At 47.6% G+C, this 27,199-nt stretch overlaps 1 protein-coding gene across 1 annotated transcript; it reads right to left on the reverse strand.

Moving 5' to 3' along the window:
- Nucleotides 1-432: 432 nt before the first annotated feature.
- LRRC29 (leucine rich repeat containing 29) lies at nucleotides 433-27,195 on the reverse strand. The gene is made up of 7 exons (XM_043984053.1): nucleotides 27,033-27,195; nucleotides 11,183-11,284; nucleotides 4,290-5,273; nucleotides 2,374-2,571; nucleotides 1,706-1,912; nucleotides 707-924; nucleotides 433-601 (listed from the first exon to the last, which is right to left on the reverse strand). Exons 1-7 carry the CDS (start codon nucleotides 27,192-27,194, stop codon nucleotides 433-435), a joined length of 2,040 nt encoding a protein of 679 aa, XP_043839988.1. The 5' UTR covers nucleotide 27,195.
- Between the last annotated feature and the right edge of the window lie 4 nt (nucleotides 27,196-27,199).

A 27,199-nucleotide genomic window follows, 5' to 3' on the forward strand; every position in this document is an offset into this window, starting at 1 on the left:
TGTTGCAGTCCCTAGGGCTCAGCCTAACCCTATGAGTCTGCCCTCCATGAAAGGGATTGGGGGGAAGCTGAGCCCCACTGGAAGCCCGCAGCACTAGGCCTTTTTGGGGTGCTGGCACGTGAGCTGAGCTGAACTGAGGGCTCTGAGGGAGGCTCCCCTAAAGGCTGTCGCGTTGGGCTGGGGTAGGAAGGGCTGGGGAGGAACATGGGGCTCCCCCACTTAGGCTCCGACAAAGGCTAGGGAGCAGACCAGCAATGCTAAGGAAGCAATTCCTCCATGCCCCCAATCCTGGCAAGGGATTCCTGGACTGAGAATAGGGGAGATGGGCAGGACAAATGGTGGAAACGGCGAGCCCCCTGAGGCCTGCAGTCAGGGCACAGGACAGTAAAGTGGCCACCAGCTGAGGATTTGGGTTCAGTGATGGACCTTTATTCAGAGGGTCATGGCGAGGTCTGCCCCCCCAACAAAGCGTGACTGCACACAGGTCACCTGGGGCAGCTGGGCTTGGAAGTGCTCCACGGCAGCCATGCTTATGCCCTGGCACATGGACACGTCCAGCACCTTCAGCCGCTGGCAGGCCTTTCCAATGGTGACCAGCGTCCTGTGGGGTGGGGAGGGAGGTGGAGTGAGGGCTGGTGCCTCTGCCTCACCCCTGGGTCTGGAGCTGACCCCTGCGTTCCCCCCACCCCTCAGGAGGGTCACTCACTGCTCTGTCAGCTGGTTGCAGCTGGAGAGGTTGAGGTGCCGGAGCCTCCTCCAGAATTCGGCCGCCTGGGCCCAGCCCCGGTCGCTCAGGCGGCTGCAGTGACTCAGGGCCAGGTGCTCCAGGCTGGGACATCCCTTGGCCACAGCTACCAGCCCCGTGTCTGTGAGCTCCAGGAGCAGGCTCAGGGACAGCTGCTTCAGGTGGGGGAACCGCAGGACCTGCAGAGATGGCGCAGAGCTCCTTAAACTGGGGGTCATGACCCCACCTGATAGTCGCAAAAAATTTGGCACCAGTAAAAGGTCATGTATGCCTATTTTATATACCTATCTAGGGCCGTGGGAAAATTTCTCCAGCAAAAAGGGGTCGTGATCTAGGGATCCTGGACCAGTGCAGCCCAGCCCTGTGTTCCTCCAAGCCAAGGGACCCCAGGCCAAGGCCCCTTCCAGCCTGAAAGCTCAGTCAGTCCTGTCTAGTGGGGTCTAGACAGGATCAGTGGTGAGGAGTAGGGGGCAGGGGAAGAGTGCTGGGTTCTGTACACAGAGGACCTGTGGCGAATCCTGCTTCTGCTCTTTAGAAGACCATAGGATTCAGGTGGCCCATCTCAAACAATCTCTAAGCTCCATGGGGATCAGATGTAGATGTGGAAGGGGTCTGAGAGATCTCGGCTGACTCATTTTATAGAAGAGGGGGACAGCGAGGCCCAGAGTCATTGGTAGAGTTGGGATTTGAATCTGGGTCTTCTGCCTCAATCCACTCTTCACTGCCTCATGTGACCTTGGCAAAGTCACTTCCTTTTTTTCCTGGCTCTCCGTTTTCTCTGTACAATTGGGGTTAGAGGATCTCTGAGACCCCTTCCAGCTTCACAGCCCTATAATCTGCCCCCCCCCTCACTTGGGCAGAATCTCAGTTGGGGATCCCTGCTCAGGGATGAGCCAGCTTCCCCTTCTAGCCCCTGATGGCTACCCTCCCCTCTCCGCTCCACTCCAGGGCTCCCTGCACCTTGGCCAGGCTGGTGTCCGTCAGCCTGCTGCAGGCAGTGAGGTCGAGCTCCTGCAAGGCCCTCAGCATGAGCAGCGAGGGGCTGAGCTGCTTGTTGGGAGCCTCTCGGGAGGGGGACTCGAGGTGGGCCGAGGGCTCCGGAGGCAGCTGTGGGAGGAAGAAGCCCGTGTCTCCAAAGTTCCTGCTTAACTTCGGCCCTTTGTCCTTCTGGTGAGAGAAGCCGATCGGGAGGGGATGGGAGACATTAGAGCAGGGCTGAGAAGTCAGGGCCTGCCTAGGCTGCGGGGAGGGGTGGGGGGAGCAAGGAGACCCAGCTGGGGGCCGCAGCTCACAACTCTGCAGGAGCCCTAGCGCTGGCCAGGTCCAGTGTCAGAGTACTCGGGACGGCTCGCTCTGGAGTGCACTTTCCTCACAGTGACCCTGGGGGCAGGGAGTCCAGACACCCCTATTTTACAGATGAGAAAACTGAGGCTCTAAGATGGGTGATTCTTTGCCTAAGGTGACATGGTTAGGAGTGAAGAGCCAGGTGGAGTCTGCACTGCGCCACACGGCTTTCTAAGGATTGAGCTCTCAGACAAAAGGGGACCAAGCCAGGCCTGGACGAGGTAGAGGACTGAGGACACTCCCAAGGGGCCTTAGACTTCCCCAGTCCCACTGGCCCTCCTCACCTCCTCGCCTGGATCCACCAGCCCCAGGAGCCCTGAATCAGTGATTTCCTTACACCAGGCCAGACGGAGGACAGTGAGCTGGGGCAGGTTGGCCGAGATGGCCAGCAGGCTGCTGTTTGTGAGAGACACGCAGGATGACAGGTCTAGCACCTTCAGGCTGGAGCCGAGCCCCTGCGCCAGGGACATCACTGAAGCGTCCTGGAAAGGAAGGGAGGGGGAGGACCAAGTGAGCCTTGGTCTGGGAAGAGCCCTCATAGGACTTCTAGAGGCATAGACCGGGGAGATCTGAGTGCCTTAATGTACAGATAAGCAGGGGCCAGACCCGTGGCCTCTCTGGCTCACCTGTCCTGTTCTGTTTGTCAGTGTTTTTCTCTAAGAAGTTCTCGCCGTAGTCTAACATTGAATGGGCAGCTGGATTAAGGAGTTCCTCAGCTCTAGCACTCTGGGATACTGGCTCCCAAGACATCTCCCCACTCTGGTCTCTTCTGTTCACTTCACCCAACCTACCCCCCCTAACCCCAGCCCTCCCTGAGATAGCTCCAGCTCGGTCCTGGCCATGTCACCGGGCTGCTCCAGAATCTTTGAGGGCTGTGGTGGCCCACAAGATCAAGTCCAAAGAATGTTGTCGCTCAGTGTCCAAGGGCCCAGATGACCTTGGCTGTCCAACTTCTGCCATGCCAACCCTTGCTCCTCCCCTGGGTGGCTGGAAGCCTTTGTTTCTCCAGCCAAACGAGACTATTCGTCATTCTCAGGCAGATTATGCCTGATGCTGACCTCCTCGCCTCCCTGGTGGGGAGCAGGTGGAGGTGGTTCCCTCTCCTCTACCCCCTTCCAAGCCACCTCATCCAGGAAGCTCCCTTGGTCATCCCAACCATCAGTGAACATTATGCTCCCTTAATACGTTAAGCACTTGGACCTCTCATGGGCACGTGGCATGGGATGCCTTGCATCACCATATGATACATGTGGTATTCCACCGAAGCCTCCTCTGCTGATGCTGGGCTGTGGCCTGGATAGGGGAGACCCCAGGGAGTTCGTGAAGCCCATGCCAATAGCCTATTGCCTATGCTAGAATAACGACAGCAGCACGAGCTCTAGCAAATCCTTAAACAGTCTCTGACGTGGGGGGAGGGGTCTGGGCTTACCTGCTCTTGAGAGATCTCAGATCCTTGACATAAGGATCTCTTTGTCTTTTTACACAGCTCTGCCCTAACTTCCCAAGCTGGCTGTAGGTCTGGGGACAGCTGGGACCCGGCCTCACAAACGGAGCTAGCATTCCCAGAGTGCTTTACGGTTTGCAAAGTCCTCCCTCTCTTCATCCTATCTCAAGTAGAACTTAAGAGCAAAGGCCTGGGTCTGGAGCCATTGTTTGCCTGATGGGGGCGTCTCCTCTCACCTTTCTGAGGCACAATCTCCTGAGCTTTAATATGAGAATGGTATTTGCACCCACCTCAGGTACATTTTGGAAGAAAGTGCTTTGCAAACATTAGAGATTCGAGCCCATGTGTGGTGATTGTTGTGGCCATTGTGGTTGGGGTCAAATTATGGAAGCTGACTCTGAAGCGGATCCTGCAATCCACTGGCACCATCTTTTAGGGCCCAGTGTCACAGCTGCATCATGACGAGGAGGAGGAGGGGGAAGACTTGTGGTGGTAGTGGTGGAGGAGGAAGAGGAGGAGGAGGAGGACTATAATTATCTCGGGAATCAGCTCTCAATGTATCTGATGTTCACCTAAACTCGATTTTAATTAATACAGAAAATCCTGGGATTTTGCTTGTGCCCCTAAGGGTGGCCCTGGCCCCCGGACCTCTCAGGGGATGGAGCACAAGAGGAGGCGCTCCATCTGAATTCCTATTTGGCCTCTTTCCTCCTTGAGCCTCAGGAAAGAAGGGAAGGCAAGGAGACCCTCACTCACCTTCAGCAGGGAGCAGTAGGCTAGCCTGAGAGATGTGAAGTGGGGTGGGGGACCTTTGGGGAACTCCAATGCCTTGGCCAGCTCCCTTCCACTCACAAGGCAGCACTCAGCTATGTCTAGGCTCCTCAGCTCCTGGAGCCCGTGCAGGGCCGAGAAGCCGGCATCCGTCAGTCGTTGCAGCTTCTCCATCCGCAGATGCCGCAGGCCCCGCAGGCCCCTGGACACAGCCAGGAGAGCCCCGTCCGCTAGCTCTGAGCAGCCACTCAGGTCCAGGCTGGTGAGGCCTCGCTGCTGACGGCACAGGGTTGCCACCGCCTCCACAGAGATGTCCCGGCAGCCCCGCAGGGTCAGCTCCTGCAGACGAAGTCCCACCACCTGTCCCAGGGCCTGAAGGGCCATGGGGGACAGATTCGTGCCACTCAGGTCCAGGGCTACAAGATGACCAGCCCGTTCCTTCAGGAAGTGAAGTATGTTGCGGAAGGAAAGGATGGCCGAAGAGTCTTGCCGGGCAGACAGACCGTGGTGGGAGTCAAAGGTGATGTGGCAGCGGGCCAGGGAGAGGCGCTCCAGTTTGGGGGCACAGCTGCTCAGGCGGGTGAAGGTGATGTCTGCCAAGTAGCGAAGGTTAGAGAGGTTGAGCTCCCGGAGGTTAGCCAGGGCTTCCCGCACCCGCTGGGCTGTTTCTGGTTGGCCCAGGAGCATCCCTGACATGAAGAGGCTGTTGCAGCCACTGAGGTCCAAGACCTGGAGCCCAGGGCAGCTCGTGACAAGCTCTATAAAGGAAACTTCCGTCACGGTGCCCCCACCAAGGGACAGGCTGTGCAGGTGTGGGCCCAGGTGGTAGGAGATGGATTGTAGCACGTTACTGGCATCAGCAGAACTGTCCACGTCGGTAAGGCTGATACAAGATACTCGTCTGCGGCCCAGGCTCTTGATCAAGGTGAGGGAGGCCGATGCCACAGGGATGATGTACCGAACATCTATCTGGGGACAACACACATAAAGGGCCACTGTTAGCTAGTCTAAGGAGATGCTTAGCCTCAGCAGCATCCTGGTTTGGGGAGAGGCTGAAGAGCCAGATCTGCTCAGATATAACTTAGGGCCAAAGATGGAAGGCAGGGAGTAAGGATGAAAGTAAGGACAGGGCCCCCCTAAGAGTGGGACTATGAGTGCACCTCTGTGGGAAATGAATCAGAGGGAGGTCCCAGGAAGAGATGGATAACAGAAGAAGACAGATGGAGGACACCTGAGATCCCAGGAATGTGGCAGTAAATGGGGAAAGCTGATACCTAAGGAGAGGTAGATAGTTAGAACCTAAAAAGAGGCTATGTGTGGCTTAACAGGCCGAGTGCTATGCAACAGGGAGAATGGTCTGGAGGGGAGCAAGGGTTGGTTAGGATGACAGACAGAAAGCATAAGAGGAAACCCAGGTCCCCAGTGGCAGCCCCCAAACCCGAGACTAGCCAAGTGTCTCCACATTAGGAATGGATGAGTGGACACACCAACTGCTAATGATTCCAGCTGTTTCAGATGGAGGCCCCAGCTCTAAATCTAGTGCGGTGGTGTGGTGAAGCTACCTACAAGAGAAAGGAGCTGTGGGAGATAGTGAGTGGGTCAGGAAGTTGAAGAAATACCTAACTGAGGAAGGAATAGAGATGAGAATGGTAGAGAGGGCCAATTCTTGTACTGTTTCCCCCACAGGCTTGTTATGAGTAAAGTTACAGAAATGTGGATTATTGACATCATTAATTAGTCTAGCACAGTTTTCTGCAAAAGTAGGTGCTTAAAGGGGCAGCTAGGTGGCACAGTGGAAAGAGCACTGGCCTTGGATTCAGGAGGACCTGAGTTCAAATCTGACCTCATACACTTGACACTTACTAGCTGTGTGACCCTGGGCAAGTCACTTAATGCCAATTGCCTCACCAAAAAAACCAAAACAAAACAACAACCCAACAAGTAGGTGCTTAATAAATGTTTATTTGATGACTCAAACATTCCTTGGTCTGGCACCTGAAAACTTCAGAAGACTATTGATCTTGTTTTTGTTTAGATACATTCGCACTAGTTAGTTATCTCAGATATAAAGATTAAAATAAATAATTGGAGAAATATTCATTGCTCATCGGTAGATCAAGCCAATGTAATAATAATGATAATACTACCTGAATTAATTTACTTATTCATTGCTATGCCAAATTCCCAAAAGAATATTTTAAAGGCGTAGAAAAAATCATAAACATTTCAAGCAAGGTTAATAATGAAAAAAAAGTAGTTAGAAAAAGGGGTCTGTCAATAAAGCAACAATTATTAAAACAATTTGGAACTGGCTTTAAAAATGAGAGTTCAAGGGGCAGCTAGGTGGTGCAGTGGATAAAGCACCAGCCTTGGATTCAGAAGTACTTGAGTTCAAATCTGGCCTCAGACACTTGACACTTACTAGCTCTGTGACCCTGGGCAAGTCACTTAACCCCCATTGTCCCGCAAAAAAAAAAAAAAAAAAAAAGAGAGAGTTCAATCAATGGAACTGATTAGCTATCATCAAGAAGCAAACAAAGGCAGGAGCATGGTGTTTGATAAACTCATTGGGGGAGGAAGGACTGAAACAAATGACAGCCTCATATGAGGGAAAATGGGCAATTTTGATTGTATAAAATTTAAGAAATCATATACAAATAAATCTAAAGTAGTAAAAATTAGAAGGGAAAGAGCAAGCAGGAAAAAAAAATCTTTGATAAAGGTCTTGTACCCATGATATATGGGATGTGCCAAAAGTCATGGAGGGGTTTCCATATTTAATAACACCTTTAATTTTTGTTTTAAATTTATAATACCAGGGCAGCTAGGTGGTGCAGTGGATAGAGCACCAGCCCTGGAGTCAGGAGGACCTGAGTTCAAATCCGGCCTCAGACATTTAACACTTACTAGCTGTGTGACCCTGGGCAAGTCACTTAACCCCAATTTCCTCACCAAAAAAAAAAGTGTATATATATATATATATATATATATAATACTATAGTATCATATAGAGTATGTATAGGATAGATATAGATATACACATATACATGAAATAAAGAAAAAATACATTTCAAAAAGTTACTAAAACATCAGAGCCCTTTGTGATTTTTGGCCCACCCTACATAAGGAACTGATTCATGTTTACAAGAGTAAGAGCCATTACCCAGTAGACAAATGGTCAAAAGATATAAAAAGGATGTTTTCAAAGGAAGAAATTGAAGCTATCTAAAATCACATGGAAAAAATATTTTATCACTAAATCTCTAAAAATAAGAGACATGCAAATTAATGTAATTTTGAATTTCCACCTCATACCTATCAGTCTGACAAAGATGACCAAAAAAAAAAATTGCAAATATTGGAGGAGCTGTGGAAAAGCAAACAGACTAAGAGCACTGCTGATAGAGCAGTGAATTGGCCTAGTCTCTCTGAAAAGCAATTTGGAAAGATGCCCAGAAAGTTAGTTACCAAACTGTGCATTACCTTTGACCCAGTTATACCACTATTAGGCTTATACCCAAAACAAATCAAAGAAAGAGGAAAAGGATTCAAACATACAAAAAATGTTTATAGCAGTTCTTTTCCCGGCAGCCAAAAATGAGAAATTAAGAGGTCCTCCTGGGGAATGGCTAAACAGTTTGTGATACATGACTGTAATAGAATGTTACTGTGCTATTAAAAAATGATAAAATAGACAGTTTCAGAGAAAACTGGGAAGACCTACATGAACTGATACAGAACAAAGTGGATAGAACTAAGAGAACAATTTCTATAATGATAACTTTATAGAGAAAGACAACTCTGAAAGACTTTAGAACTCTAGTGACACAATGATAAATAACAGATCATGAAGATAAAACACACCATTTACCTCCTGACAGAGAAAAAAATAACAAACTTAAAATGCAGAAAGAGACATGTTTTTGGATATGACTCATGTGGGGATTTATTTTGCTGGACTATGCAGTTATGTATTGAGGGCTTTATTTTCTATTATTATTATTATTATTATTTTTTGCTCAATAGTGAGAACAGATGAATAAAAAAAATTAAATGAAAAAAATTTTAAGCCTTAAAAACAGTCTATTCTTTCTATTAGCCATATGTGGTTTACCAATTTTTTTTTTTAGTGAGGCAATTGGGGTTAAGTGACTTGCCCAGGGTCACACAGCTAGTTAAGTATTAAGTGTCTGAGGCTGGATTTGAACTCAGGTACTCCTGACTCCAGGGCCGGTGCTCTATCCACTGAGCCATCTAGCTGCCCCCGGTTTACCAATTTTTAATCCCAGGAGGATTTTTCCCATGCCTTGAGCACTGCTCTGGGAAGGGAAATTCCTTTAGAATCAGGGAAGTAAACTGGCAATGAAAATAACTGCAGGCAGAGCTAATTACAAAAGGCACATGGTAAGCCATTCTATAGGACTCCAACAAAAGAGCATCAGAAAACTAGAATTAGAGGACTTGGGGCTGTAAGCAAAAGGTTAAAGGAAAAACCAAACAGTACGTCCCTTTGTGCAGGCCTTTTAGAGACAAGGAAGACAACCTACCCTATCCATTTCCATAAGGGATGGGAGAGTAGATAATAAAGTGGTGATAAGGCACTGAATGGGCCTCTCTGGTCACGGATGGGCTCATCATCCTTGTCCTGGGTGAAGTAGTAGACGAGTACCAGGAAGCTTACAAAGCCTAAGGACAGGAGCTGCTTCCAGAGGGGAATGAACCAGCTGTTCTCCATCTCAGCCCCAGGGACTTGCTATTTGGGCAAGAAAGCCTGGTGGTTTCCACCTGCACTGGGGGAAGGGGACTAGAGAAGGGGTGAGGGGTGGGGAGAAGTAACAAAAAGTACCTTAGAAAGTAGAATTTTAAAGCTAGGATGGATTTTTTAGGTCATCTAGTCCAAGTGACTTATTATACAGAGGGGGAAACTGAGGCACAGAAGTTAAAAGAATCAAGAAATAATCTCTCTTAAAGATGATAAAAATTGCTCATTTCAAAGAGTACAGACTAAATACCGTACAGACAAGTTGCACAAACTTGTACCTTGATGAAAACGGTAGCATTAGATAAAGGTGTGTATAAAAATCACTCCTCTAGAAGTAGGGTGCTACAAGTATTACCGAGGACAGTCTGCCTGTTCAGGCAGCCCCTCCTGGTCTCTGGCTTTTGTACTTCCCTTTCCTTCCCTCATCTAGCTGCACCGTTGGTCAGCATGACACTTATCTCTTCCCAGCTCTCAGGGGAAACAATTGGGTAAAAATACAGAAGATGGCAACATTCGATACCACCTAGGTTGGCATATCAGAAACCAGCAAGCAGCCTGTGGCTAAAAGCTATTCATCAAAGGGACCAGCTGAGTACAGCACACATCCCATCCAGGTGCCTAGACAGAGTCTCCAGCTTGCCTCTTTCTGGGTGGAAAGGGGGCTGCCTGGGTGCTACGGTAAGCTAAGTCCCCAGGTGACCTGAGCTCGCTCCCCAAGTAACAGCTGTGGACTAACTGACAGCCCACAGGCCTCGGCTCGGGGAGCTCTGGTTAGGGTATTTATAGTCTGGGGCCCTGAGCAGCAGGTGGGGAGATGGGATCCAGGAGCTCTATTTTCAGACCTCCCATGGGCAAGCCTTTTATCCTGAGATCGCTAGTAGAGGCAGATGAAGACCAAAGAGGCAGGCTCCATGAAGAAGCCTCACCTTTCTGGTGAGGACTCAAAAGCAAATCTACTGCTTAGGGTATTTGGCCTGGAGAAGACAAGGCTTAGGGGGACCATGGCTATGTTGTGCATGTAGCTGAAGGATTACCCTTGAGGAGAAAACTTAACCATTAGGTCCAAGGGGCTGTACAAGGATTCCTCAATATAATGAGGAATTTCCTAACAATTACAACTGTCCTTAAAAGGACAGGAACGGGAAGCAAAAGGGCCTAGTGGGAAGAGCTCTGGAGCTGAAGTCTGATGACATGGCTCAGCTACTGACCATCTGTGTGACCTGGAGAGCAAGTAACCGACCCTCTCGGCGTCTCAGTTTTTTTATCTGTAAAATGAGTTGGACCAGATGATCTGTAAAGTTCTTTCCCCCTGGCTGTGAAATGGTGTAGGCATTCTAGAAAGCAATGTGGAAATGTACCCAGAAGGTTATTAAACTATGCATTGCCTTTGACCTAATGACACCACCAGTAGACTTACACTTCAGAGATCAAAGGAAAGAAGGAAAGAATCCCTAGGTACAAAAATATTTATGGAAGCTGTTTTTTGTAGAGCCCTTTAGAAACTAAGAGTACCCATCAACTGGGGAATGGCCAAATACATTATGGTATGCGAAAGTAATGAAATACATAATGAAACACCATAAGAAATGGTAAAAAAAAAAAAATGGTTTCAGAGAAACCTGGGAAGATGTGTATGAGCTGATGCAGAGAAGTGAGCAGAACCGGGAGTAACAACATTGTAAAGACTAACTAGTTTGAAAGGCTTAAGAATTCTGATCAATGCAATGACCAATCATGATTCCCAGAGGCTCAGTGATGAAGCATGTTCCTGTCAAAGAGGTGAAGGACTGAGAATGCTGAATGTGACAATTTGGGGGCATGGCTAATGAAGGAATTTGTCTTGCTTGATTATACATATTTGTTACAAAGGATTTGCTTTTCTTTCTTTTTCAGTAGGAGAGGGATGTAGGAGGAAGAGAAAACAGATTTTTATTAGAAGAAAAATTAAATTACAAAATATTTCCTTTTACCTCTAGGTTCTCTCATTCTGTGTCACCTTGGGAGTGGTGAGTTCCTTGTCATTAGAGACTGGAAGACAACTTGGTAGGGATGTTATAGAGGGTATTTCTGCTTCAGACTGACTTGTGAGATTCTGACAAACTCTAAGATTCCTTACCTCCCGAAGAGCGGTCTGGGCGGCAAAGTACCAGGCCCGATTCACCAGGGAAGCCTCTTTCTGATCCGACAGAGGGAGGAAGCTCAATATATAAGACAGCATCTGGGGGAGGCAACAGTGGAAAGGAACAGGAGTTTAGATCTGGGGACCTTTGGTGACAGAGGATATTCATCCCTTGGATGGGAACAATCAAACACAAATGACTACAATACTCATTACATGGAAAGTACATCAGAAAATTATAAAACAAAAGGCTATGTGTTTTTTGTTTCACCCAGAAGACCAGGCCAATTCCCATGATGCATAGGCACAAGGCAGAGAGAGGGATCAATGGCTGGCCATGCAGTTCTAGCATCCCATGTGATAGGAGTTACACCGTTAGTAGCTACTGGTGTATCTGAACACACTGCAATAACTCTGTGGCCATAGGTTGGGAACCGCTGTTCTCTATCTCTCCTCACAACCCTTAAAAATCTGGCCTAGTATCTAGGGCCAGTGGGGAGAAATACTTCAGTATAATTTCTGAAGCTTCTTTCTGGGTGTGAACCAGTTGTGGATCTTAGGACAGGCTAGACATGTCCCTCCTGGCTACAAACATTTCCATTTCTCCCCCATCCTCAAAACATCCTCACTTGATCTGTCCATCCTCACCACCTTCCCATATCTCTTCTCCGTTTTGGGGCTAAACTCCTTGAGAAGCAGTGTATGGTCAATGCCTCCACTTCTTTTCCCCTCACTCTCTTTTTCATTCTCTACAGTCTGGCCCCTGACCTCATTATTCAACTGAAACTGCTCTCCAAAGTCACCAGTGATCTCTCCATTGCCTACCTAATTGCCTTTTCTCAATCCTCATCCTTCTTGGCCTCTCTGTAGCCTTTAGCGCTGTCCGTCACCCTTTCTCTCTAGGCTCCCATGATGCCACTCTCTCCTCTTCTCAGTCTCCCTTGCCCGATCTTCACTTAGGTTACACCCACTAAGCCCAGGTGTGCCCAGGGGGCCCTGTTCTCTTCTCCCTCTGTACAAGTTCACTTGCTGATCTCATCAGCTCACAGGTTTCCATTGTGTCTCTATGCTAATTGATCTTAGACTGACTTAGGCAGTCTCACATCTCTAAAAGCCTACTGCCACATCATAGACCGGATGTCTTGTAGACATTTTAAATACACCATGTCCAAAACTGAACTTATCTTTCCCCCCAAACCTACTGTCTTCATAACTTCCCCATTACTGTTGAGGAGCCCACCATCTTCCTCATCACCCAGGCTCTCAACCTAGGTGTCGTCCTCCAATCCTCACTCTCTGCCACCCCCCCAACACCTGATCTCTTGCCAAGACCTGTCTAATTTCACCTTTGTAACACCTCTGGTATCTGTCCCCTTCTCTCTTCTGACACTGCCTTCACCCTGGTTCAGGCCCTCATCACCCCACACCTGGACTATTACAACAGCTGCTGGTTGGTCTCCCTGCCTCAAGTTTCTAAACACTTCAGCCCATCTTCTACTTCAATGTCATTAGTTTTCCTGAAGTGCAGATTTGATTATGTTTCTCCCTGCTCCCCCACCCCAAACAAATTCCTGTGGCTATCACCTCCAGAATCAAGTATAAAACCCTCTTTTTGGCCTTCAAAGGCTTTCACAACCTGGTCCCCTCCTACCTCTCAGGCTTCTTGCACTTTACTCACTCCCATTTAATCTGCCATCCAAAGATATTGGGGTCCTTGCTGTTCCTTAGACAAGGCATTCCATCTCTGGGTTCTGGGCATTCTCTCAGATTATCCCCATACTTGAAATATCCCTGCCCCCAGCTCCTTGGCTTTCCCGGATTCCTTCAAGCCCCAGCTAAAACCCCATCTTCTACAAGAAGCCTTCCCAGACTCTCTTAATGCGAGTGCCTTCCCTCTATTGATTATCTCCAATTTTTCCTGATGGTATAGCCAGTGTGTATGTAGTTGTTTGCATGTTATCTCCCCCTTTGAACTCTGAACTCCTTTGAGGACAGAGACCATCTTTTGCCTTTCTTTGCATCTCAGTGTTTGGCACAGTGCCTGGCACCAAGTCAGTACTTAAAGCTGACTGACGGTCCATCTGGATATTCAATTCGTTATTTCAAACTCAACATGTTCAAAATGGAGTTCATATTTTTCCAGTTCTTCCAAACTTTCTCATGTCTGCTGAGAGTTGCACCAACTTTCCAATCACCCAGGTTCTCAATCTTGGAGTCAACTTTGACTCTTCCTTTTCCCACAACTCTTTTATCCAACTGTGAGAAAATAATGGGATTTGGCAGATACTCAAAGGCCCACCTGGAGATTAATCTAAACTGACTGAATTAAGTGAGAGTGATTGACTTTGCTGATTAGACTACTTCAAGTTAATTAAATTGTAACCACACCTGGCTGGCCCTTAAGGAGGTATTGTTCTCAGAAGCTAAGGACTTTGAACAACCTGAGACCACCTTCAAGTCCAGTGAACCAATGGATTTGCATGATGCCTACCAATCAGCTTGAAGCAGTGTGTAAGGACTGCCTCTGCTCCAGACCTATAAAAAGCTTCCACACTCAGTTTGAGAAGAGTTCATGGTTGAAGCAGGCTCATGGTGGAGGACTTGAGGAAGAACACGACCCAGCTGGAACTCTAGGCTAGATAGGCCTTTTCTTAACTTTCTGAATTCCTCATGAACACCTCGTATGCTTTAATAAATGCTAAATGCCCCAAAGACTGGTGCTAAAGCTTCTAATTTAAGGCGACCACACATTAGAATTTTTAGACAACACATTTAGATTTTAAACATCACACAACAAATCATCAATCCCTGTTGATCCTCTCTGCATTCATGGCTACCAACCTAGTTTAGGTCTTCATTACCTCTAGCCTGTAACAGCTTAGTCTCTTCAATTCCCTATCCTCCCCTCTCCAAACCACCTTCTGAATAGCTACCAAACTAATATTCCTGATCCGGACATGTCAATCTCCAATTAAAAATTAAAAAAAAACTTCAATGACTAGCATAAAATGTAAAATTTATAGTCTGACATTTAAGATACTTCACAATCTAACCACCACTTACTTCCTATTACCCTCCTTCACATAGTCCTCATTCCACTCAAACTGGGCTGCTAGCTTTTTTCCACATGCAATATTTCATCTCTGGCCTCCATGTGGGAGACACGGCTCCCTCCAGTTGCTAACACTCTCTCAGTCTTGAAATTACTTTGTGTTTATTTGCCTTTCTTCATACTGGGTTCCCCTAGCAGAATGAAATCTTGAAATCAAGGGATTCTTTCTTCTTTGTGTTTTGGTATCCCCAGTACCCAGTACAGCTCCTTGCACATACTGAGCCCTTAATATTTATTGTAGTGAATATCACGTATTGGTCCTTTGCCATGAGGATGGGAGGTGGCATGGAGGACAGTTGAACATCATAATAGCACAAGCTGAGTATGAGTCAGCAGGAAGCAGTATAGTATATTTAAGGGAGAAAAGGGAGGAGAGGAGGAGAAGTGTCTGAAGTCTAAGAGGATGGAATAAATGAGTTGAGGAAAGCAGCCAAGGGCTGTAAATTTTTCCTCCCATCCAATGTTAATCAACAGGAAAGGGCTATAAAATGGTGCCCCAAGGGAAGGCTTGATAACCTCTCTGAGCCTCAGTTTCCTCATCTATAGACTTGGAGTTGAATTAGATGATCTTTAAGAATCTTTCCAAATTCAAATCTGATCCTTTTATTTAGATACTCTTTCCCTCCTCAAAACTCTCTATGGCTCTTCTCTTAATCATTTACTATGTTACAGAACATACAATCTGTGTTTTATCTCCTTTACCGAAACATAGGCTCCTTGAGAGCAGAGGCCTTGTCTTATTTAAATTCCTGTCTCCATAGTTTCCTCAAACTGTGCTTTTTACCTGGTAGGTATTTGAGTTTACAAAGCTGGATAGAAGATATGTCCTGTGGAGGCAGGGGGTGGGGGTGGGGGTGGGGGTTGGGGGGCAGCTAGGTGGTGCAGTGGATAAAGCACCAGCCCTGGATTCAGGAGGATCTGAGTTCAAATCCAAACCTCAGACACTTGACACTTACTAGCTGTGTCACCCTGGGCAAGTCACTTAACCTTCATTGCCCCGCCCTAAAACAAAAACTATATATGTTCCCTTTCCCTTCCTTGCAGAAATAGGGGACCCTTGGTGTGGAACACTGTGTGTAATGTCACTTTTTCAATATGCTGCTAAGTTTTGCTGATTTTTCCCCTCCTCTTTTACTCTTTACTGTAATGAATGACTCTCTGGGACAAGGAAGAAGGATACAGTGGGAAATGTGGGTGATATAAAAACAAGATAACAAAACAAAAAAGCGAGGGTTACCATGGCCTGCGGAAGAGAGGTCTTCAGGAAGCTGACGAGGGTTGGGAAGATGACAGACCGAGTAAGTTCTCATGTCTCTGAAGGGTTATTATGAGAAGCCTGATAAGCAGCTGTCTTCTAACTCCCCTCAAAAGGGGGATGAGCCTTGCAGGCTGTTACACAGGGATTAGGGACGGGCATAGAAAGACACTTCCTTCCAAAAATACAGGACAATGGAATGGGCTCCTCTGGGAAATGACAGCCTTGAAGGACAGAGCTGGTCCAGTCAGCGATGTTGTTATGGAAGGTATGCCTTCTCAGGCAGGTGTTCAGGCAACCTGGCTGCTAAGATCTCTCCTGACTCTGAGATTCTAGGATTCTTCAGTTTTAGGACTTGCAGGGAGTGATCTGGCAATGGAGTAGAAGGCAGACTGGGCCATCCTGGGAGTCAGCTGAGGGCCTAGCTCAACTCTGACACTTGCCTAATTTAACAGTGAAGATGGAACTCCTTATCTCTCTCTCTTTCCCTGGGAGAGGTCTCCCATCCCTCTATTTTCTTTCCTTCTTTCTTTCATTTTTTTTTTTTTTTGCTGGGCAATTGGGGTTAAGTGACTTGCCCAGGGTCACACAGCTAGTAAGTGTCAAGTGTTTGAGGTCAGATTTGAACTCAGGTCCTCCTGATTCCAAGGCCGGTGCTTTATCCACTACGCCACCTAGCTGCCCCCTATCCCTCTATTTTCTCAGCAAATATCTCTTGGAGAATATGTCTTTTGAATGCATATCGTATGCAAGGCACTACACTAAGTTTAGGAAAGATACAGAGGCTTAAGACATGATCCCTGTCTTGGGGGTTTGCAACCTAGTTGAGGAAATAAGACGTATAAAAAGTAAAACAGGGTAGCAGGTATGAAACCTCAGAGTCCTAATTCTTCCCACATCCAAACACTGATGCTATCTTTCCATTTCTTATTCTATAACTCATTTCTTAGAACATTGTCTAGACTTCTCTTTTACCCTTATTAATTATATCTTGTGTCATACTTGTGTCCATCTTATTCCATTCACTTGTTTACTCACTTGTTACTTTTTTTTTTTTTTGGCGGGGCAATGAGGGTTAAGTGACTTGCCTAGGGTCACACAGCTAATAAGTGTCAAGTGTCTGAGACCAGATTTGAACTCAGGTCCTCCTGAATCCAGGGCCGGTTCTTTACCCACTGCACTACCTAGCGGCCCCAATTCCATTCACTTGTAAGCTTGAGGGTAGAATTTTTCATTTTTGTATTCCCAGTACTTAGGGTGGTGCCTAACACGTAATGAATGCCTTTGTTGTTGTCATTTCAGTTGTGTCCAATTCCTGCCCCCATTTAGGTTTGTTTGTTTTTTTGGCAAAGAGCCATTTCCTTCTCTAGCTCATTTTACAGATAAGGAAACTGAGGCAAACAGGGTCACACAGCTAATAAGTGTCTGAGGTTGGATTTGAACGTAGGTAAATGTCTTTCTGACTCTAGGCCCAGCATCTATCCACTGCACCCATGTAGGTGCCTCTAATAAATGCCTAATTAATGTTTGTTAAGCTGATTTCTTGAGGAAGGCCTTCTTTCCAGGTCCCATATTCCATCGCTTGCTTCTTCATAACCTCCTGGTTTCCTGGGATCTTCTTCTCCCTGATTTGTGACACAGTATCACTTTCATCCTGTCACTGTTTTCCTCAAAACCTTCCTTCCTGCCTCATAAAAAAAGTCCAAACTCCTCAGACTGGCTTTTGATGTGGTCTCAGCCTTATCTCCCAACCTTTGACATCCCATAGGCAGATCTCCTCCTATTTTGTGATTAAGGAATTTGAAGAGGAAAAACAAAAGCCTTTTCCTTAATAATAGCTGTCATTTGTTTAACCCTTTACCTATTCTCACTTTCATTTGATCTTTACCACTAGGCATTCTTTCCCCATTTTACGAATAACTACATGGAAGCTCAGAAAGGTTCCAAGGTTTGCCTGTGCTGACAGAGCTTGTAAACATCAGAGGTGGGATTCAAATCCAGGGCTTTGCTGTCTTTAAGTCTAGCACTGCATCTACTGGGCCATCCTGCCTGTCTTCTGCAATTTCCTCAATAAGAATTGATAGGTACAAGGGCAGCTAGATGGCACAGTGGATAAAGCACTGGTCCTGGATTCAGGAGGACCTAAGTTCAAATCCAACCTCAGACATTTGACACTTACTAGATGTGTGACCCTGGGCAAGTCACTTAACCCTCACTGCCCCGCCCCCCAAAAAATAAAAAAAGAATTGGTAGTTACAGGTCCCACCTGATAGTGTGGCTTGGTGGACACAGATCCAAACAAACAAACAACAGTGTCCCATGAGCATGCTGTGCTCATGTTCATGCTGCTCCCCTTCCCTAGAATGCCCTGTTCACTTGGGAAGTCAGCAAGCATTTATTAAGCTCCAAGTGCCAGACTGGTCCTTGCCCTCTAGCTTACAACATAGTGGGGGGAAACAACACGCCTACAACTTGTTATTGGTGTTTGGTCACTTCAGTCATGTCTGACTCTACTGACCCTATTTGGCGTTTTCTTGACAAAGACCCTGGAGCGGTTTGCCATTTCCTTCTCAGGCTCATTTTATGGATGAGGAAACTGAGGCAAACAGGGTGATGTGACTTGCCCAGGGTCACCCAGCTAGGAAGTGTCTGAGGCCTGATTTGAACTCAGGAAGATGGGTCTTCCTGACTCTGGGCCCAGCTCTCTTTCCACTGTGTCACCTAGTTGCCTAACAACTAGGACCAAACAAAAGCTAGACAAAACAAGTTGTAATAATCTCAGAGGGAAAGCATTAGCTAGCATCAAATGTTACGGGAAAGGTTTCTTGCGGAAGGTGGAGTTCTATTTGGGACTTACTTCAAAGAAGCTACAAAATGGAGATAAGGAGAGAAAGCATTCTGGGCATGGGAGAAAGCCAGTGAAAACCCCCAAGAGTTGGAAATGGATTGTCTTGTGCAAAGAACAGCAAAGACAACAGTATCATCGGACTGCAGAGTAGATGGAGCAGAGCAAGTTGTAAGAAGAGTGGAAAGGAAGGAAAGGTTATGAAGGGCTTTAAAAGCCAAACAAAAGATTTTATATTTGATTCTTGAGGTAAAAGAGAGCAAGGGGAGTTTACTGAATGGGGGTGAGGTGACTTAGGCTTTAGGAAATGACTTTGGCAACTGAATGGAGGGATTGTAGAGGCAAAAAACTTCCAGCAGGGAGATCCACCAGCAGGCTTTGAGGTGATGAGGGCTGCACCACAGCGGTGGCAGTGTCAGGGGAGAGAAGGCAGAGTATCTGCAAAATGTTCCAAAAGGAAAATCGACAGGACTTGGAGACCGATTGTGTATGGGGAGTGAGAGTGAGAAGGAGAATGAATGACACTTGGGTTGCAAGCCTGGGAAACTGGGAGGGTGTAGGGCCATAGTAACAGGAAAGTTAGGAAAAGGGGAAGATGTAGAGGGAAAGGTAATGAGTTCAGTTTGGAACATGTCAACAGGCTATATCCACTTCTTCTTATCTTTTTTTTTTTTTTTTTTTGCGGGGCAATGGGGGTTAAGTGACTTGCCCAGGGTCACACAGCTAGTAAGTGTCAAGTGTCTGAGGCTGGATTTGAACTCAGGTCCTCCTGAATCCAAGGCCAGTGCTTTATCCACTGCGCCACCTAGCTGCCCCCTTCTCCTTATCTTTTAAAATGTCTAAGTTCCCAGCTCAAGTCTTTAACTGTGATGATGCTAGTCCTTGTTCTGCTGCTCACTATCTATATGGCCCTAGGAAAGCTCTGTGTGTGTGTGTTTTCAAAGAACCAATGCCATCAAGGGGCAATGTTTTGACTTCTGCATGAATTGGATTTAAGGGAGGCAGAGTTGCAGCCTCTCTCTTCCATTCATCAAAATTCAGTGGCAAAGGGGCAGCTAGGTGGCGCAGTGGATAGAGCACCGAACCTGGATTCAGGAGGACCTGAGTTCAAATCTGGCCTCAGACACATCACTTACTAGCTGTGTGACCCTGGGCAAGTCACTTAACCCCAATTGCCCTGCAAAAAAAAAAAATTCAGTGGGAAGACAAAAGTCAAGAGGATTGGTGATGGCCTGGGATATAGTGGATGACCTTGGCAGCTCCAATGTCTGACCAAGCTCTAGGAGCTCTGCCGGGCCTGCCACCTTCATGGCCATTGGAATGGATTGTTCTCATTTGCCCATTCCTCCAGAGGAAATACTCACAGGCTTGGGGTAGATGCCCCTCTAACTCACCAACAGGTTTGTGGCACATTTGTTATCCTCTGCGTGGTTACTGAAATAGTTAAACCAGGGTGTGGACATCGTCCATGCTACAGCTTCTTGGAGCCACAGGTAAGAGTTGAGTGCCAGGTAGACACTAAAGATGGATGAGTAGCCCTGGAAAGGGCTCAGCAAGCCTTCACACCGGAGATGCTGGTCCTCCTTGAGCTTTCACTTAATACACACTTACATAAAGTGCACACATATATAGTAGTAGGCTTCCGCCAGTCGAGGACCACCATGGATCAGCGCCTTGAAGAGCCACAGGCCACAGTGTGGCTGTGCAGTCTGATACAGAAGCCACAGCTCTTGCCCCAACGAGGACATCAGAAAACTGTCCTCTCTGTTGCCCGTCAGTTCCTGCGTCTCATTCATTTTTCTTCCTCCCGAGCTTGAAGGCCCATCTCAGCTGTGTGCAAGCTGCTCCTGAGTATTGAACTTCATTGGGCGAGATCCTCGGCAATCTCCTCCCAGCTGCTGGTGTCTATTCCCAGAGCCCTCAAGTCTCACTTGGTTCAGGAGAGCCATTAGGAATACACATGTGCTGAGTTTGAAGTACCCACTGGGCATCCAGATGGAAATTTTCAGCTGGTGATTGGAAATGCCAAAGTTCAGGTGAGACATTAGGACTGCATAAAATAGCCTGGGAGTTATCTGCATAGAAGTGATCATTCAGCTTTGAAGCTTTCTGGAGAGGATTGCAGCAGCCCCATCCCCTCTTCTCAACTTCCTCTAAAGTCTAAAGTTCCTGCATCTAGATCTACCACTCTCTCCATTATGCCACCCTAGCTACCCTCACCCTGTTAGAATCTATGGCCCTACTCTCAGCAAAGATGCTTCCTTTCTGTGGTCTTGAGAACAGCCCTGGGAAGAAGCAGACCTAAATGGTCTAGGTTCTACCCTCATCTGACTGAAGCTCAAGGACACAAGTATTTGTAGAACACCTACTGTGTGCTGGAACTCAGAAAAGGGAAAGATCCATAGGAACTGGAGTAAATGACAGATCACAGCATACTAGAAGAATTGGAAGGGACCTGAGAATACAGAATGTTAGAGCTAGAAGGAATGTAAAAACATGGCATCGTAGACCCTGGAATACTTAGATCTGTTTAAATGCTGAGTCTTTGAATCTGGAAAGAACCTTAGGAATCATTCCACTAATTTAACTTATTCCATACCTATTATGTGTAGCATTGCCTTTGGCCAATGTAAAGTTCCTCAATGACCCTAAACTTCTCTCCTAAACAAAGGCCCATCTTTTAGGTACCAATATCCTGTGCCATCTTTGTATGGTTGTGAGTCATGGAATGCTTCTTCAAAAATGAAAAATGAGTATCAGAGGTAATGGAAAGGCAGAAGATGGATGGGAGCAGGTTGTGACCAGTGCGTTACAAACAAGGCACTGCAGAAGAGAGCTGGAGTAAAGTATGGTCACCAAAGAAATGCTTGTTTGGAAAAAAATGGAAAGATAACTAGCTGATAGACGGACATCCTAGAGGCTCCACTATTCTCTGTCTTCGTGAGGCAATGAGGAAGGTCCTAGCATGTTGGATGGGCTCCCTGCATTGTTATGGGAAGACATAGACCAGAGTAGCCAACATGGAGGGGTTGCAGTCTGCATTGTCGGAGGAGAAAACACCACATCTGTGAGGTCACAGGCCCGTTTGAGAATTTATTACATACAAGGAGGGCCCTGTGCTCAGTGCTAAGAATACAGAGATGAGGGGGGAAGCTAGGGGGCGCAGTGGATAAAGCACCTGCCCTGGAGTCAGTAGGATCTGAGTTCAAATCCAGCCTTAGACACTTGACACTTACTAGCTGTGTGACCCTGGGCAAGTCACTTAACCCCCATTGCCCCACAAAAACCCCCAAAACAAAAAAAGAATACAGAGATGAAAAACAGCATGGTCCTTGCCCAAACGAAGCTTCCCAGATAATGGGGCAGGGGAGGGGATGGGCAGGATAAGATTCATACCAATAAATGTGATGCAGGGCAGAATGTCATAAGAGTAAAGGAGGTATCTAAACAAAGTACTATAAAAATTGTGGCAGTCTTTACTCCTGTTTTACAGATGAGGAAATTAAGCCCCATTTGTTATTGTTATTTAGTTGTTTTCAGTTGTGTCTGACTCTTTGTGATCCCTTTTGGGGTTTTCTTGGCAAAGATATTGGAATAGTTTGCCATTTTCTTCTCTATCTTGTTTTACAGATGAGAAATTGAGGCAAAGAGGGTTCAGTGACTATGTATGTATATATGTGCGTGCTCTATAGATGGCAAATTTGGTTTGTCTAAAAGCATGCGTCCTGAGTACCTTACTATATGGCAATGAAACATGGACTACATACACTAGACAAGAGAAGAAGCTTAACAGCTTCCACATGCGCTGCCTTTGGCACATCCTTGGCATATCTTGGTCAGATAGGATCACCAACACAGAAGTGTCCCAACACACGCAACTTCCAAGCATCTACACGCTACTGAAACAAAGATGGCTGCATTGGCTCGGTCATGTGCACCTGATGCAAGACAGGCGCATTCCTAAAGACCTACTCTATGGCGAGTTAGCTTCAGGCCAAAGACCTGCTGGACGCCCCCAACTTGTGGGGAAGTTACCAGAGGAAGTAAGGGGCAGCTGGAAGCAGACACAAAGGATTCCCCATGTGCTCCACCTTTCCTTTCCTTTTCCCATGAAAAGATAACCCAGTCTACCAATGCATTCTTTTTCTTTCATACAGCTGGAAGTGGGGACATTTCTGAGACTGGGAACTCTTAGTGAGGAGGGAACAGCAGCCCCAGCTGGGCACAGCAACAGAAGAGCTGGGACAGGGCCTGGAAAAGTGGGATGGTCTTGGATCTGAAGCAGTGCAGGACCAGCAGGATGGGATCAGACTCTGAAGTGGAAACTGCACTGGCTCAAAACCAAACCTGACCAAGAGTTACCTCGGTAAGGCTGAATGGTGGCAGTTTCAACCTCCAGAGCTCTGGCTTGTCTCTGCCTACCAAGCTGAACTGTTTTAAGTTCCGAATCAACAATCCCTTGCCTTCCATCTTCCTCTCAATCTACCAACTGGGAAGAGGTGGGGAGGAAGGGAAATCACTAGAGCAAAGCAGCTGGGTTTTTACAAATAATTTTGCTACTGAGAAGCTTCTTTATCATTTTTTTCTTGCTTTAATACAATGTTTTTATAGTCACTTTACTCTGCTTTAATCATGTGACCAAGTAAAAGAGTCAATCCTTTAAGCCTTAGGAAGTTGCTAGGTTGAAAGTAGATTTCCTAAAGGCAGGATGAGGACCCTAGAACAGAGCTGAGCTGTTTCTCTTTTTTAGTAACATTGGAGCAGTCTACATCAGAGTCCTAGATCTACACTGAACACAGGGGAAATGCCTAGGTGCCATGAGCTGTGTGAGCTACTCTGGGTAGCAGAGGCCATGGGAGGGTTGGGTGGAAGGATGGTTGGATGAGATTGTGTAGGCTGAGCACCTCCTGGTGAGCAGCAGTTTATTGCAGCCTTTGAGAAAGCCTGCCAACCATAGGCGCTGAAATAGCCTCAGAGAGAGCTGCGGGTTTGGTGACTGAATGACAGCACCACCTAGTGGCTAACCTAGGCACTACTCCATCACAGGTACAATAAAAGCCTGTGCTTTCCCTAGGTGCGGAGAGCAGGGGCAAGGAGCAGGGTGTGGGCTGTTCTTGTTCTTACATCACCGCCATATATATGAGCATGGCCCACAACAGATTAAAATGTAATTGGGAAGTACTTAACAAAGATAAATAACATGCAATAAAACAGATGGTATTACGTTTGAAAACGGAGTATGTGGCCTGCAGGGATTCTATGTACGGACAGGTAGCCCCCCATTTCTGGGTTTGACACCCCTGACTCCAGCCCACATCAGCTAGCACATGTGGAAAACTAAAATAATCTTCCTCTGCCCCCATCTGCCCATCCTCCTGACCTGCCAACGCTCACTGATGGCTCCACCACTCTCTGGGGCCTCAGGCTTGAAATTCCAGTTATCTTGGACTTCTCTCTCTCTCTCTGTCTCTGTCTCCTCTCTCTCTCTGTGTCTCTCTCTTCTCTCTCTGTCTCTCCCTCTCTCTCCTCTCTCTGTCTCTCTCTCTGTGTCTCTTGTGTGTGTGTGTGTGTGTGTGTGTGTGTGTCTCTCTCTCTCTCTGGATCAACAATTCTGTTTTGTCACACTTTTTCTGTACCTGACCTCTACTCTGCACTCACATTACCAACAGCCTTGTTCAGTCCCTTATCACCGTTCACATACAATAGCCCCCCTACCCTGTCCTCCTTGCTTCCAGGCAACCCTTCACATAGCTCCCAGAAGAATGTTCCAAAGGCACAACCCTGCTTGTGTCCCTCCTGTGTCTCACACACACACACACACACACACACACACCCCTCAAAAAAACCAACAAACAACCCTCCCCCACATTTAGTGGTTCTGTTTTCTGGCTAAATTGACCCACTAATTTCTTTTCTTTTTTTGTGGGGCAATGAGGGTTAAGTGACTTGCCCAGGGTCACACAACTAGTAAGTGTCAAGTGTCTGAGGCTGGATTTGAACTCAGGTCCTCTTGAATCCAGGGTCAGTGCTTTATCCACTGTGCCACCTAACTGCCCATTGACCTGCTACTTTCAACTTGCTCTTGTCCTGTCCTCTGTCAGGACATTTATGAAGAGCTTCCCTTTTGCCTGAAATATCTTTCTTCCCTGTGTGTGTGTGTGTGTGTGTGTGTGTGTGTGTGTCTTCCCACCAGATCAAATCCTTCTTTCTTCTTCTTCTTTTTTTAAATGGGGCAATGAGGGCCAAGTGACTTGCCCAGAGTCACACAGCTAGCAAGTGTCAAGTGTCTGAAGCTAGATTTGAACTCGGGTCCTCTTGAATCCAGGGCTGGTGCTTTATCCACTGTGCCACCTAGCTGCCCCACCTTCTCTTCTTTCAAGTCTTAGCTCAGTTACCACCTCTATGAAGCAACCCTTGTTCTCTCTAGTTGAAAGTGTTTTCTCCTTACTCAGGATTTTGTTTTTCCTTTTTCCAGTTGTCTAGATCTCTCCTTTGCCCCTATCACACTTTAATTAGTCAGTCAATAGGCATTTATTATGTGCCTATAGAGGGCCAGGCACTGTGCTAAGCAGGAGAATACAAAGACAGTCTCTGATCTCAAGGAGCTTACAGTTGAATGGGGGAAGACAATACACAAAAGGAAGCCAAAGAGGGGGTAGGGAGAAGGAAAGAAGAAGAGGAAGTAGGGGGGCAGGGGGAGGGGGAGCAGAATGGAGAAGTCCAAAAGCAGTGTAGCTGCTACTTTGTAATCCAGCTTCCTGTCAACTGTAAGCTCCTTGAGGGGAAGGACTGTGCCTTTGGATTTCCAGTGCCCAGTGTGGAGTCTTGTCCATTGTAGACACTTTATAAATGTTTGCCATGTCGAAATGGATTCCAAGAATCCCTTCTAAACCTATCCTTGTCTTCTAGGTTTGCTTCCTGCCTCAGCACCTTTGCACAGTCCTAGAACTCACACTTGCCCTTCTGGCTCTCAGAATCCCCAGCAGCAGTCAAGGATCAGCTCATGTGACTCCTCTGGGGATGCCTCCCCCAATTCCTCTCTACCTATGGTAGAGAGCCATAGTGGATAGAGAACTGGCCTCAAAGCCAGGAGGACTCAGGTTCAAGTCCCCACTTTGACAAAGGAGGACTGTGTGACTCTGGGTCCATCCACCTAAATTCTCAGGGCTCTAAGCACATTTCTGAGAAGACACACTGCAGAGAGTTTTCTCACCTGAGAGTTCCCTACAAGCCTGAAAGGTCAGGTCCATTTCCTATCCCTGAATAATGTTTCTCCCTAGTAGAAAGTCAGTTCCCTGAGGGCAAGGGTTGTTATTATTATTATTTTTCAGGGCAGTGAGGGTTAAGTGACTTGCCCAGGGTCACACAGCTAGTAAATGTCAAGTGTCTGAGGCTGCATTTGAACTCAGGTCCTCCGGAATCCAGGACCGGTGCTCTATCCACTGCGACACCTAGCTGCCCCACCCCCCACCCCCGTTATTATTATTTTTTTAACTTCTTTTTAAATTCCAGAGACTGGCACAGCTCCCTGCAAAGGGAATCGTCGAGGCAAGGCCCTTCTAGGTGACCTAATCTGCTCCCCTGATTTCACAGCTGAGGAGTCTTACGTGAAGTCACAGCTGAAGAAGGAATCAGCTCCGATTTCGGCTTCAAAGCCGGCTCTTCCCACTGCAGTCTGCAACCATGAACTGCTTAACGAATCCGAAATGTGTTTTAACTGAAAAAAGCTGTACAAAGGTCCTTCTAGCACTACCCCTGAACCAAGGTCTACTCCGTAGGCAGCCCGGTGGTCCAGGGCATGGAGGGTCGAGAAGATCCAAGTTCAAATCCTGTCTCTGACAGTTACTGGCTGAGAGACTCTGGGCAAGTCACTTCACCTCGGCTTGCCTCGGTTTCCTCATTTGTAAAGTGAGGACAGTTATGGGGCCGCCTCCCTCCCTGCACCCGGGCAAACCCGCAGCCAGCCCTGTCACTGCCCCCGCCCACCTGGGTCTGACCCTTCCCTGAGCTTTGGAAGATGGGGGGGGGGGGACTTCTAGAAACATTAGGGTCATTGACTTTCGTGGCAGTGGGTTGGGAGGGGGGATCAGCTCCCTTGTCCTGCCTCCTCTCAGACGCAGTCCTTCAGGACTTGGATTCTAAGTGGGAAAAGACCTGGGGATATGGGGCCGACAAGGCGGGGACGGGGCGGGGGTCACTGGAACTTAGGCAGCGGGAAGGGGCATGAGGTGAGGGAAGGCGGCGGATGGTACGGACTCCTTCGGGGGTTAAAGAGGGCATGGGCGGGGGGCTGGGAGGGGAGGAAGGGTATACGAGTTTAGAACTGGAGGGGTCCTTTAAGACCCTCATTTGACAGATGAGAAAACTGAGGCACAGAGCGATGCAGCGACTTGCCCGGGGGGTCGCCTATCTAGGCGGTGCCTGAGGCGGGATTTGAACCCAAGTCCTCCGGCCGTCCACGCCCAGACCACGCCGCGCTGCCGCCACCTTCCACGAGTGCCATTTTGGAGGGTGGGGGAGCGAGAACAGATTGGGCATGGGGCCCGCTGAGGACAAACCGTTCATCTGAAGACCAAGGGCAAGAACGGACATTTTTCCCGGGCTATCTCAGGCCGGGGGGCGTGACTATTCTCACCTCAGGGGGAAGCGACTCGGCCATAGCCACTAGTCTTTCCCCAGCCCGGCCCCCGGCCGCCGCGCACGGGCTGCTGGGTGTCGTAGTCCAGTCGAGGCTCCGAGCGGAGCCGTTGGGAGGAAGTGCAATGGCGCACTTCCGTCGCCCGTCCGTCGACGTCATCGCTC

Source organism: Dromiciops gliroides, chromosome 2 (genome assembly GCF_019393635.1).
Source record: "Dromiciops gliroides isolate mDroGli1 chromosome 2, mDroGli1.pri, whole genome shotgun sequence".
Lineage (NCBI taxonomy): Eukaryota > Metazoa > Chordata > Mammalia > Microbiotheria > Microbiotheriidae > Dromiciops > Dromiciops gliroides.